At 36.5% G+C, this 13,433-nt stretch overlaps 1 protein-coding gene across 1 annotated transcript in view; it reads left to right on the top strand.

Annotated features, from left to right (window-relative positions):
- ATG7 (autophagy related 7) overlaps positions 1-13,433 on the top strand; it is a gene marked incomplete at its 3' end in the record, with an annotated part of 43,756 nt that overhangs the window by 14,604 nt on the left and 15,719 nt on the right. Inside the window, exons 12-16 of the mRNA XM_009584701.1 lie at positions 4,111-4,305; positions 8,561-8,764; positions 9,016-9,131; positions 9,887-9,962; positions 12,258-12,338. Coding sequence (XP_009582996.1) covers positions 4,111-4,305; positions 8,561-8,764; positions 9,016-9,131; positions 9,887-9,962; positions 12,258-12,338 — 672 coding nt within the window. The remainder of the gene's footprint in view (positions 1-4,110; positions 4,306-8,560; positions 8,765-9,015; positions 9,132-9,886; positions 9,963-12,257; positions 12,339-13,433) is intronic.

Raw genomic sequence — 13,433 nt, 5'->3', positions numbered from 1 at the left:
GCTGTTTGTGGAATCTTGAATGATACAGTTTTGCATGTAGAGATAAAGACCAGAAGTTAGTGTTATGAGTTTTCTTGTTAGAAACAAGGACCCGGCTGTGCTACGGAATCTTGAGATTGTGATGAAGGTTGGGGGGGATGGGAGGAGAAGTTACATATGACCTGGAGAGGAGCTTCCAGTAATAAGAGGGAACCAATAACAATGCTTTAGTGAGCCTGTATCAGTAAGAGTTAAGACTTGTGGTATACATAGGAAAAAAACAATTTTCCTGTTTAGTAATAGCATATACGATGTGCAACCCGTACTGTATGTAAAGAATTTTTCCTCTACTGTACGCCTCAAATGTTCTGCATCTACCACTGTTTTCTTAGCACGTTATCCCCATCAGTGTTATGCATTCTCTGTTGTTCCCTTGTGCCATGGATAGGTCACATACTGATCAGGCTTCAGTGGGACTCAAACCTAGTTTCATAGCTTTGTGGCACAAATGAGGAGAAAGCAGTTGCACAGATCCTGTGTACTCTTACGATAGAATGTTTCTAATATATTTTTTGGTCAAACTCATTTTTGCGTTAAAAGCTATCTGCAAGCTATCATGTTTGACCATCAGTAAATACACAGAGAAACAACATGCTAGCATTAACAAGAATTAACAGGGTTTAACAGTAAAAACTCTGGTTCAAACAGTTAATATCATGCTGACAGCATGTGACAGTGGTGAGGTTTAAGCAGCAGGCGAAGGACATGGACTAACAATAAGTCTTTAATTAGCCTGGGTAAAGTCTTGGTGCTTTGGGACGATTTGGACAGTAAAGCTACTGTAGCTGGAGATTTTTATAACCCAGCTGATTTTGCTAGACTTCTCAAAATAGGGCTGCATATGTTATTGCAGACTGTACTGTTGCTTGTTACCAAAACCCATATTTATCAGTATAAATATCTTTGAATAAAAATATTAGTTGTCCTGGATTTTGAGCCTGCTCATTTCTTTCATACTGATGGAGTAGCCAAAGCTGTCTCTTGCTGTTTGGAAACGCACACAGTCCTTTCAAGCCCATAACAATCCAAGCAGTAATGCTGGTTCTGAGGGCATTTCTGAAAATTTGGTTTTACATTTCTGTGCAATTCACTTGCAGTCTAATTTTTTTCTTTGATTTCAATGTGAGTAATATTTTGCACACAAAATGCAATTTCTCCTGGTTGACTTTGAAATGCTTGACTGCTCTATGTGAATTCTTTTTTATTTTTTTTTAATTTTACATCCTTTCTAGTTGGAAGAGTAACCACCTCATCATTGCAAATGAAACAAGAAGGAATGCTTTGGCAAGGAGCTTTGATTTGTTTCATTCCACTTCTAAGATTATCATTAACTGTAGCTTAGAGTTTTATAATAAAAAAGAAGGGAGGACTCGGAAATAGCAGGATTTACGGATTCACAGCCTTTCATTACAAGTAGGTAATGCACAGAGTCATTCATATAGCTGCTGTGGAATTTAACTTTGACTGTTTTATAAAATCGTTTCCTGAAGTATTCAGGCATGAAACTCCAGTGTATTCGGCATTTTATCATCCTTTGTACTATAGTGCATGGGGAACCACTTCATGTAGGTATTTCCAATAGAACAATTTAATGATGGCAGCATCACATTTCTTAATTTTCTGTGTACCTACCTGTGACACACTTCTGTTCAGGTTTAAGGTATTGAGCACAGATATCTTCTAAGTGATCTGAGCCATGGTTTAACAAAAAATGCAGAAAGTTAATAGAAACGTGAATAAAAATGAGAGAGAAGGTTATGGTAGCACCACTAGTTGCAATATTTTGATGTCTGTTTTCTTTTAAAAAAAAAACCCAAACACCAAAAACAAACAAAAGCACTGGAGCCTAAAGCACAGCTTTGGTCAGCTGTCGGTGAAAGTGTTGAAAAGGGCATTATCTTTTATGATTTTGCACGTGTAAACATAAAGTCCCTTTTTTTTAAAAAATATGTGATTCTAATACTTTATGGGATAGTAACTAAAAACTATTTTGTTTTGGATAATTTGGAGGCATTTTAAATCTTGTTGGTATGAAGGTTCTGGTCTTAAAATCTAAGCCTTTTTGTGATCAGTCAAGCAAAATTCTTTTTTGTCATGTTGAGACTCCCTGAGGTTTTGGAATTCTGTGGAATAAGTGAGATCTGTTTTTGGGATATATGCACATTTACTCCTCCTTAAAATACTATGCATGTGCCATCGCAAGATACCCTTTTAGCTCTTTTTGCCAGTGTTTGGCTGCAAAAGTGTACTTCAGCCACTTTTGCTAGTGACAGGTGTCTCTTTTTCAAGGGGCAGTTATTCAAATAAAACTGAAGCTGTTGAAGCTGCTAGACTTGTATGTATTCCTACAACTACAGTCATGGATAGAGTTTTTTTCTGAATTCTGGTGAGATTTTAGTATTTTACAAACCTTGTTACCATATTTCCGTGCAGCGAATGTTCAACTTATTTGTTTATTTGTTTGTTTTATTTTTTTGAACAAAAATTGACCACCTAAGTCACTAACAGTGTCAGTTATACTTACCTAGCAAATCAGCACTTGTATGCAATACAGGGGCTTGACGAGTTATCCGTAAATACATTACTCTTATACAGCATGGATTAAGTTTTGTGTTCCTGACACAGCTTTTTGGAGGAGATAATAACAGTGAAGGTAAAACCTCATCCAGTAATTGTGCAATGTCTGTGCTGGTGATGCAGAACCCAGGCTGTCCTCACTGGGACACAGTGGAGTTGCCCTGTTAACAGCATACTAGGTCACTGTGGACTCTAGATTTTTCCCCTTGGAGGTGGCAGGGGGGCGGGGAAGAAGGGGGGAAAAAAAAAGGTGCGTTCTTTGGTATGGTTAATGCAGATATTACCCAAGTTCATTTCCCCAAGCTGCTGTAAGTGTCTATTTCTTTTTATCTTCAGGGATATTTATGATGTATAGAACGTATACTTGACACTTCTGGTTATTTGGCTCACCTGGATTTGTCAGTTGTGCATGTAATTAGTCTATACAAAGCACATTCCACCAATGTTCCTTTCCTCTCTTCCCATGTAATCTTATGTTTGGTTCATCTAGCTTTTCAATTTTGGCTTTTAGATTGGTAGTTGCTTACAGCACAATGACAAGCAAGGAGACTTTGGCAAGGCCTATGTTTCTGTAACATATATGAAGAATCCATTATTCTCTTACAGCAGATGGCTGGCAGATTGTGTTAACGTATTTCCAAATGAGTTAATTGTTTGCATTGTATATGCATTGTATATGCTTATTTGGCTCTTTAGCCATTTTCTGCTCAATATGCCTTGCCCAAATATGGAGTTGGAAGAGGCATATGTTTCTGCAATAAGAACAGGCTCTTTCAGCATCTGCATAGTGCAAGCCTCCAGACATCCGAGCGCGGGAGTAACAAGTCTCAGAAATTATTTTCTTCTATATCAAGTTCACATATGGCTGGTTAAGTTACATGAAAATCATTCGAGACTATTGTTCTTCCTGTAAAGAATTTAAAACAAAGAGGAGAATGTGTGAAACTTCGCATCTGTCTTACTGTAATTGAGTCAATATTCGATATCAGAAATATAAACTACATCCTGTTAACTTTGTGTGTGAAGTGGCTGCAAAGATAATCCAGGACAAAGATTTCATCTAAGTTTAACAGCATGATCATAATCATATGTAAGATCTGTCTGCTTGCTTTTGTAGTGATGTTTGTTACCTCTGGGATTAGGAGCAGTTCAGCTATCTATAATAAGACCTTCTGAGAGACTGGGCTTGTTAGTTCAGGCACCGAGCCACCTGTAGGTGTTTGGTCTGCTCTCATGACCCAAACTAGTAGGTTTGCATTGAGCTGCTCTGTTCTGCATAAATATAGCAGCTGAGACTGCCATTCCCTCAGAAACTTTAGCACTGTGATTTAGTGCACAGCACTGGTATACAGAGAGATGTAAAGAATGAAGTTGTAATTCTGCCAAACAGTAATTGAATTTGTACTTTACAATTTTGTGTTGAACTTTATAATAATTCTATTCAGTTATAAGATTATCTTTTTAATACGTTGTTTTCTATCTGTCTCCCTCTAGAGTGCAGAAGGTTATAACATGAGCATCCCTATGCCAGGCCACCCAGTGAATTTTTCTGAAGTAACAATGGCACAGGCTCGGAAGGATGTGGTTAAACTTGAAGAGCTTATTGATGCTCATGATGTTGTTTTCCTTCTCATGGACACTAGAGAGAGTCGATGGCTTCCTGCTGTCATTGCAGCCAGCAAGAGGAAGGTATTGTACCATACCTTGCTAATATCCTTGTCACTGTATTTCAGCTCTTGCATATCAACTAACTATGTATACCTAAAAGAACTTTATGGGACATTGAAATATTTGACCAATCTTTTGTGATGGTGCAGAAATATTTTCATGTTTTCTGTAGCCTCAAAGATTCTGTGTAAGACAAAAAAAGAATGTTGAAAAGAGGAAATAGAAACTTGTATCACAGAATGATACAGGTTCAGAGAGACCTCTGGAGGCGATTGGTCCAAATCCCTGTTCAAAATAGGGCCAACTTACAGCATGTTGCTCAGGGTCTTGTCTAGTCAGTATCTTTTGAGCATCTCCAAGGGTATGTATTTCATAGTAATACTAAGAGAAGTAATTTCATAGTAAGAGAATCATAGTAAGAAGGACTAAAGAAGTTACAGTAATGATTGACTGATAGGGGATTTGAATTGTAGAAACTTGTCTGAAACCATATTTTCAAAATATATCTCGAAAGTAAAAAATTAGAAAGTGAATTCTGAACTTAAGAAGTATACCAGCACTTTTTTGGTCAAAAACTTTGGGTTTTTCTCATTGCCTTATTGGAAAACATACTGTCGTGCTGAGCCAATGCATCCAAACTCTGCCCGTGATACTTACTCAGGTAGTGTTGAATGCTTCAGCTATTTCTGTAGCTTAAAAGTAATACACTTATGTTACAGGCAAAGGAAAATGAAGGGAGAGGGCTGCAGTACATGAAATTAAGATTCTGTATTTATATATTTAAAAAAAAAATATCTGAAACTTTATAGTTTATACTCTGTATACGAGATCAGTGAGACTGAATGCATAAATGCTTATGTAATCAAAATGTTAAAACATCTTTTGTGGTAAGTATACAGATCTGGTCAGATGAACCAGACTGAGAAATGAAACAAGCTTAACAAAATTTTTCCAGGAGAGTCACAAAAGCATATGGGGAGAAGATTTTGAGCCATTTTTTCCTGTTCTACAAATGTTACTGATAGGAATGATAGAGCCTCTACTTTTGTGTGAATTTTGTTCTTGAAGACGGTATGGCATCCTAACTTTTCCTGTGAAAGAATATTCTAAATCACACAGGATTCTGGAAGCAGCATGTTTCTCCAAATTAATGCAGTGGTGAAGATACGGTTTTGCTGAAGAATCCAACTAAATTATCCTGAACACTTAATTCCCTTGCTATCATGATGTAGACTTTAGTAAAACAGTCTCAAGTAATCGTGATATTTCTTAATTCATTTAAGAATTGTGCAGTTTCATGTTTGCTCAGTTAAAATAGCACAAAATCAGAAAATGCAAGTATTAAGCTTTTAACATGTCAGCTTAACCACAGTGCACATCCTGCATATTTTGTGGCATAAATATAATGATGCCCATATCCATTTATTAAGTTGTGAACTTAACACAAGAGAGTAAATGAAAACATATATGTGACACAGCTGAGTCATGTTGTTATTCGATCTTTGATTTTTATATTTCCTGACTTCTGTGATTTTTCAACTATGACAACTCTAGTTTCCTAATAGTTGTTAGTTGTTTGTGGTTTCTTTTGTTTATCTTTATATTTATTTCCAAAAAACTGGACAGTAGAAAGGAGAGAGAATGCATATTTGTGGTATTTGCAAACTAGTTTTATGTTGTAAATTCCGTGTATATTCCCCTTTCTGCTGAAGTTTATGTTCATCTGCACTTGCTTTGCAAGCAGTTTTTTTCCAGATCAAACAGTTCTCTCATTTTTTTTAAGCCAAGGTCTTAAATTATTTTCTTTTCTTTCATTTTTTTCTTATTTTAAATAGATTTCTGATCCTAAGCAATAGGCTTGTATGTCTTTGTAGCTCAAATGAACTTGCCTTTGCCAGTGAACTACACTGCCAGTGAAAAGATCAGTGTGGACTTACTTCAGGTGTAACTGAGTGTATGTAACTTGATAACTTAATCAGTTCCTACTTAATCCTACTGTCTTTTCTGCAGTTTGCACCTGTGGTCTTTCAGCAGTCTTTTATGTGTTTAAAAACAGCACAGAAATGATATAAAAAGATAAGTTTGCAAAGCTGGGTATTGAAACTGGAAACTGCCAGCCTACTATTTCGTATGTATGATGACCGGTAGTTGCAAGCAATATGTGCGGTTTTGTACGCAGCCTCCCTGCTTGGTTCAGTCAGGATAGGGTTGTTTTCATGATCTCCGAAACTTTCCCCCCACATTTGCTTAGTTAGCAGTCTCCCACTATATTTGCCTTGCAGTGTTCAAATTTGTACTTTCAGGACAAGTTTTGTAATTTCTTTGTGACAGTTCTCTGATATTCAATGGCATAGTGTGTCTGACTGCATCACAGTTACTTGATTTTCATACGATCAGTTTGATGTGAGGAGATGGAATTCTCTGTCACTGAATAAGCACAGCACTGAAATCTCAAGGCATCCAAGATGAAATGCTCAATATCTGCTTTTCAATGTTCTTCATGTTGATAAACATTCAACGAGAGGTCTACTTCAAATGTGAATTTGTATGACAACTGCAAATCTGAAGTACTGCTGCAGTTTGGACCCCAAGGTCTCAAAACAGGCACACAGAAAATCAAGAGCATAGTGAGTGATAATCTGTGTGAAGTTCTCTATAAGGGGTAGAAATAAGAGTTGGTTTCCCCACGTAATCATTCAGTTGCCTTGATGATCTTTGATCTTCCTGCAGTCCTTCCTCCCAAAACAAGTATTTTAGACAAACACAGAACTCAAATGTTAAACCCCTGTGTCAGACGTTAAATCCCTGTTTTCTGCTGAGCATTGGAACTTTTAAAATTTTTCTGTTTTTTTTTGAAACACATGCCAAAAGATACACTTTTCCATAGTCTCTTTATCAAAAACAGATGATTTTTTTTCTTTTTTTTGATTAAGGGTCAGTCAGTTAGATTCGAATAGTTGCTGGACAGTAAACTGAAGAGAAAGAAACAGTTTATTGCAGTGGGAAGTGTTTAGCAATATTACTAATTTCTGATAATACCAGCCATGCCATTTTATTCATATTTTGAAAATGGAATACCATCTTCAGGTTTTACAGATAGATGTGGTCAGAAGATGCAGTTTTTTAATTGTTTGCTGTAGACCTGGCTGTGCTACCACAGATTCAACAGCATGGTTCTTGGCTATAAGAATGAAAAATGACAAACTGTTGTACTAGAATTTCTATGTAAAATATCTGCATATGAAGCAGTATTATATCTTCCTTTATATTATACTGGCTACAGTCATTATTGTATAATTGGTTTTGCTATATCTAAATCATTGCCTGTAAGTTTAGTAAAATCTGCTAGTTTAAGTATTGGTTTTATGATATTTCGGTCATAACGTATATAGCTTCAGATTACTCTAAGCACTTGTCACAAACTGAAAAGAAAGGGGAAAATGATGACAGTGTAATTGTGTACCACAGCTGCTTGTGCTCCCCATGTGACTAAACAGATGCATATGAAGACCATAAGTAATCATTAATTGCTTTCCTCACTGAGCAGAAGTTTTTTTGGATAACAGACTCGCGTTTCATTGCTTTGTCACATAGGAGTGTTTAATGAGTTATATTTCAGACCACAGTGAACTGAAAAGACTACGTAGAGAATTTCAAATGACATGAGAACTTGTTATTGATAGCCACTGTTGTACTTAAATGGCACTTGGACTATTTTAGCACTTAGAGGGTATGAACGTACAGAATATGCAGTGAACTTGAAAATAAATTCTGAGCTGGAACCAAAATAAGTTTTTCCAATAATGATACTAATCATTGTATGAATATTGGGCCAAATTTGGATATATGGATGATAATTCATATCAGTGCATAGTTTCAGTAACTTTAGTGAGACATTGAATGTTAGTTGGTGTGAACCTAGCTTCAGATGTAAACTAGCACAACACATTTATGGAGTTCCTGTTCCTTTTTTTTTTTTGTCAGCAAGTGTGCATAGGTTTCTGTAACAATTGGAGTTGTTAATTTGTATCAGATTTCCCTGACAGACACAGAAAAAGGTAATGTTTTGTGGATTTCTGAAACAGACTTTTGTTTTGGTTTTGTTTTTTCTAAATGCTTGACAACTGGAATTTTGTACCTATCAGAAAATCTGCTGTTTATGGCTAAGGTGATAGATATGCAGTTAATAGGTTGGTTGTCCATCTACAGCTTGTGTTTTTTTCCCCCCCTGCCCCTTTTGGCTCACTTAAAATCTGTTGTTCTCTATTGTTCACAGTTGGTCATCAATGCTGCATTGGGATTTGACACATTTGTTGTTATGAGACACGGACTAAAGAAACCAAAACAACAAGAATCTGGTGATTCATGTTTCAACAATGCGTCTGGTTCTTCTGATCTTTTGGGATCATCACTCTTCTCAAATATCCCTGGCTATAAACTGGGTTGCTACTTCTGCAATGATGTTGTGGCACCAGGGGATGTGAGTAGAACCTTATGCAAATGGTGATTATATATCTCTTTTGTTGTGACTTGAATTTTTATTTCCTTTAAATGGTGTTTCATAAAGGGATTTGTTTTATGATGATGTACACAGGATTAAGAAATAGCTCATCTTTTATTCGGAAGATCAGAGAAATTAATTGCACAGAACTAAAGATGTTTTGTGTAGTAGGGCAGCTGGTTACTTTTGAGTTACTTTTTTCTTTCCTTTAGAGTTGTCTATCTTTGTAGTCCACCAGGGATCGGACATTGGATCAGCAGTGCACAGTCAGTCGACCTGGATTAGCCATGATAGCTGGAGCTCTTGCAGTGGAATTAATGGTTTCTGTTTTACAGCATCCAGAAGGGTGAGTCATTTCTGAGACAAGGATTGGTGTTCAAAAGGTGTTTTCTGAGAAATAAGATTGATTTAATATAATCTTTTGGGAGAAGGAGGAGGAAGTACACATTAAGTAAGACAATTTTGTAAGGTGTAATGTTGCCTGTAAATTAATGTAATGTATAGGTCATATCTACTATATTACTGTAATTTAACAGTGTTTAAGAGAGAACTGATTCATCAAATCTTAAGTTTTTATCTTGGAAATGGGGAGTTTTCTCTCTTCTGAGTTTAAAAGTAGAAAAGTACTGAGAGTATTTCAAAAGAAGAAAGTAATCCTGTTAGTGGATCTTGGCATTCCTTTGCTCAGGAGAGTGGTTGAGTGTAATGAGGAGCTATCATAACTACTTTTGTCACATGAAGGGCTTCAAGATAAGCCAAATATTGCAAAATCTTAATTAAAATGAAGTGGGTTTTATACAGAAATTACTCTGAAATTCTGTAACTTGAAATTTAGGCTTGCTTTTTGTCTTCAAAATCTCTGAAAGAAAAAGTGAGTTGGGAGTTGGACAATGAGTATGTTACAAGTCTCTGAGACTGATTCTGAAAAAGGGTTTTTGTATTCCCATGCTGGATCTTGGTTACTATGAAACAGATTTTCCAGATAGGTTCCTTTCCAGATTCTAAGCTGTAAGCTGTAACAAAATGTCTTGAAGCTTACTGGAAATTTTGAGTGTTCAGTATGTTGTCGTGTTCTAATTTTCCTTCCTGGATTTTTGGCAGTGGTTATGCTGTGGCCAGCAGTAGTGATGATAGAATGAATGAACCACCTACTTCTCTTGGACTTGTTCCTCATCAGGTAAATAATTTGTGAGTAAATGCTTTTGTTTAAAAGCTGGGAACTGGTATAAGGCAAGCATCACAGACTTTGCCTCCTTAACAAAAACATACTCTATGCTGATTCCATTCCCTGAAGGACTGACACTCTATGTTAGTTTAAAAAAAAAAAAAAAAATCCCTCACATAGGCCAAAGTAGTTGTGTTCCTGACATTGCATCTGTCCTACTTGTGGACACACAATTCCTGCTACCTCCTTAGCAGGAATTTATTTGGAGTGGACAGTATGTGAATAAGGCAACCTCTGACTTTTCTATTCCCCATCAGAGCTGGCAATATGAGCATCTCAAAGTTACTTTTGTTCGCTTTTTAAATCCCTTCTGAGTTTGAAAAAAAAATTCAAATCCAGCCAACTCACAATTCTCTGTTCTCCAAAGTATTCATGTATTTCTGGTGCAATACAGCAGTCTTTATTCTTCTACTCAACCCAAACTCTAGTTGTTAAGGATACCATTTTTCAGGTTGCTGGATAGGCTTGTCTTTATGTGTTATATTGATACAGTCCTTCAAAAAACTGCCTGCTGATCTTATCCCCATAATCACAGAATCGTTTAGGTTGGAAAAGACCTTTAAGATCATCAAGTCCAACCGTTAACCTAGCACTGCCAAGTCCACCACTAAACCATGGCCCTAAGCACCACATCTACACGTCTTTTAAATACCTCCAGGGATGGTGACTCCACCACTTCCCTGGGCAGCCTGTTCCAATGTTTGACAACCCTTTCGGTGAAGAAATTTCTCCTAATACCCCATCTAAACCTCCCCTGGCGCAACTTGAGGCCATTTCCTCTTGTCCTGTCGCTTGTTACTTGGGAGAAGATACCGACCGCCACTTTGCTGCAACCTCCTTGGGATTAAAAGTATTCTGTGCCTTTTACTTTATGTTGCTTATCTGAGTGACTCTGGATGCTTCCATTGTATAAATAAATAATGTATTTGTTTCTAAGTTGTATTTTTAGATTCTATTGATACTAATTTTTTTTGCACTAAGAATGAATCTTGATTCAGAAAAAGATAAAGCTGCTAGTATATTTTCTTTGCAAATTCCAAGTAAGCACAGGGTCTGGTCTATATAAAATTAGTCTAAATTTGTTTATAGTTTTATGTAGTAACCAGTGTTTACACATGGGTCATTTTATGCAGTGGGGTCCCACTAGGTTCTCCCTGGGTTCTCTCTCTCCAGTAATTCTGTAGTCTCTCCAGTTCTCTCTCAGGAGTCTCTCTCCCATACTCCTGAAGTTTTTCTGCTTGTTGCTGTGGACACTGTGAGCTGCAGGATTGGTAGGGAATACCGAATTCTCGATTGGCTTTTTCAGATACCCTCAGTACAAGGCTTTTGTCCTCGCTGGCACTCATCATCTGCTTGTCTGGAAGGTTCTCAACAGTTTCCAACTTTAGCACTAATAGATAAGTTTGTAACTTGCACAATGACTGACAGGCTGTTTACAGTCAGGGTACTTAATTATAACTAACTCACTCCCTTATCCTGTAGGGTTATCTGTAGTTAATACACTAATGCTGTTGTCAGCCAGGCCCAACCTATGCCAACTGCTGCAGTATGTCTGAGGGAGATTTTTTGACCTCTCATATTGCAATAGGAAGAAGAAGCCAAATCTAAATCTTGTTCAGTTGATGATCCAGGTACTCCCTTCTGATTTATCTTAATGTTTCCTGTGATCATGTGGGATGATAATATGAAAGAGATTTTACTTACGCTAGGTCAGTTTGTTTTTAAAAATAACTCGAATAATTTTGACAGTTGAATATTTTTAAGTCTTATACATATACAGGGACTTTGTTTCAAAATGGTGGCTATGCTCCAGACCTCTGGAAAACAGATCTGTATCTTGAAGGTTCTCTTAATATCTAAAAAGGAACAGTGAAGAAGTGATTTTTTTTTTCAATATGTTATAGAGATGGGGAAAAAAATGTGTTTAATTGGTTATACCATGACTTTTTATTTTTGATCGAACTTTGCAATCAGAACAATCAAACTCCAGGTGGTGCTGTGCCTCTATTTATGTTTAAATAGCGTTGCATTTAGGTAGTTGTGCCATTATTCGTACATAGAAAACCAGTAATATATATTGAGTATAAATTTACTACAGGTGTTATTGGGGGTCACTGTGTTAGAACAGTATTACCCTAGTTATAGCCGTTTTTTATCTTTTTATTGAATGTATGTGTCCAGTTCTTGTGGAATTTTGGAAATATTTTGTAATTACAAAATAGTATTGTAATTTTTTTCATCTTCTAGATCCGTGGATTTTTATCAAGATTTGATAATGTTCTTCCAGTCAGCCTGGCATTTGATAAGTGCACAGCCTGTTCAACCAAAGTAAGCCTGAGTACTTTATTTATATGTATAGAATGGTCTTGCTCTAGGTCAGTCTTGGGGTGCCGAGGACTGTTTTGTGTTTGACATTTTCTCTTGCTTCCTTAGGGCTTGGAATCTTCAGCTAACGTTCTTTTGCCCTCATACCCTTTTTTTTTTTAGCTGTTTTCTAAATTTCTTTGGCATCATCTATTAGCATGCTATCTCCACATAAACATTCCAGTCATAGCTAAAGAAACCAAGCAGAGATTAGGGCCAACATATTTCTGAGAAGTTTATCACGTAAATACTGTCAATATCTTTTAGCTTTGTAGGAAGGAATAAAATTGATGTTGTTTTTAGTTGTTTAAGAAATTATTTCTGATGTCTGATGAATAAATATATCTTTTTAGTTTTCTTGAACTTAGTATCGTTACAAATATTTGACGTGGTCTACATTTCTGTTTTATGATACAAACCAAGCATATAAAGAACACTTAAGAAAAAAAATTACTTCCATAACATTTCTTTATTGAAAAGACTGTTTCATTTTGATGCTGGTGTTGACAGTCCTGAGTCACCTAATGGATTTACAGCTGTTGCTTGGATCTGAGCTGTGTCTTGCCAGAACGCTGTGTGTTTGTGTGAGGCCTCCTCTTCAGTCTTGGATTGTTTTCCTGTACTATGGCCTTGAAAAGTTTTTTCTGGCAAGTTTTCTATGTGCAAGTTCAAGAAGTTTTGACTGGGATATCTCAATATGAAGATTCAGAGATTTTGACTCACGATTTGGCCTGCTTGGGAGTGCCATTAATTTAGTTCACTTTTATGTACCTTGAGACTTACTGCAAGAAGTTCTTTCCATTCTTTTCACTGCACTTGTCCTTCTTTCAAACAGCTATCAAAAACTCTTGACGCACTATTGTTTTTTTAAGAACTTGAACAATTTCTTCTTCTACAGTATTCCTGTTATTTCTCTAGGCTATCTGGGCACATTTGACAAGTTTTGAGGGACTATTAAAGTCCATTTTCTCCTCAAAAGTTGAAGCACTAAACTTAAAACTGCTGTTATTTTTAGAAACGTGAATCTACCTTCTTGAATAGCTGAAAGCTCAGCAGTAG

This window comes from Fulmarus glacialis, unplaced genomic scaffold, assembly GCF_000690835.1.
Source record: "Fulmarus glacialis isolate BGI_N327 unplaced genomic scaffold, ASM69083v1 scaffold28249, whole genome shotgun sequence".
NCBI classification, from domain to species: domain Eukaryota; kingdom Metazoa; phylum Chordata; class Aves; order Procellariiformes; family Procellariidae; genus Fulmarus; species Fulmarus glacialis.
The sequence above is the reverse complement of the archived record's forward strand: the minus strand, read 5'-3'. Positions and strand labels throughout refer to the sequence as shown.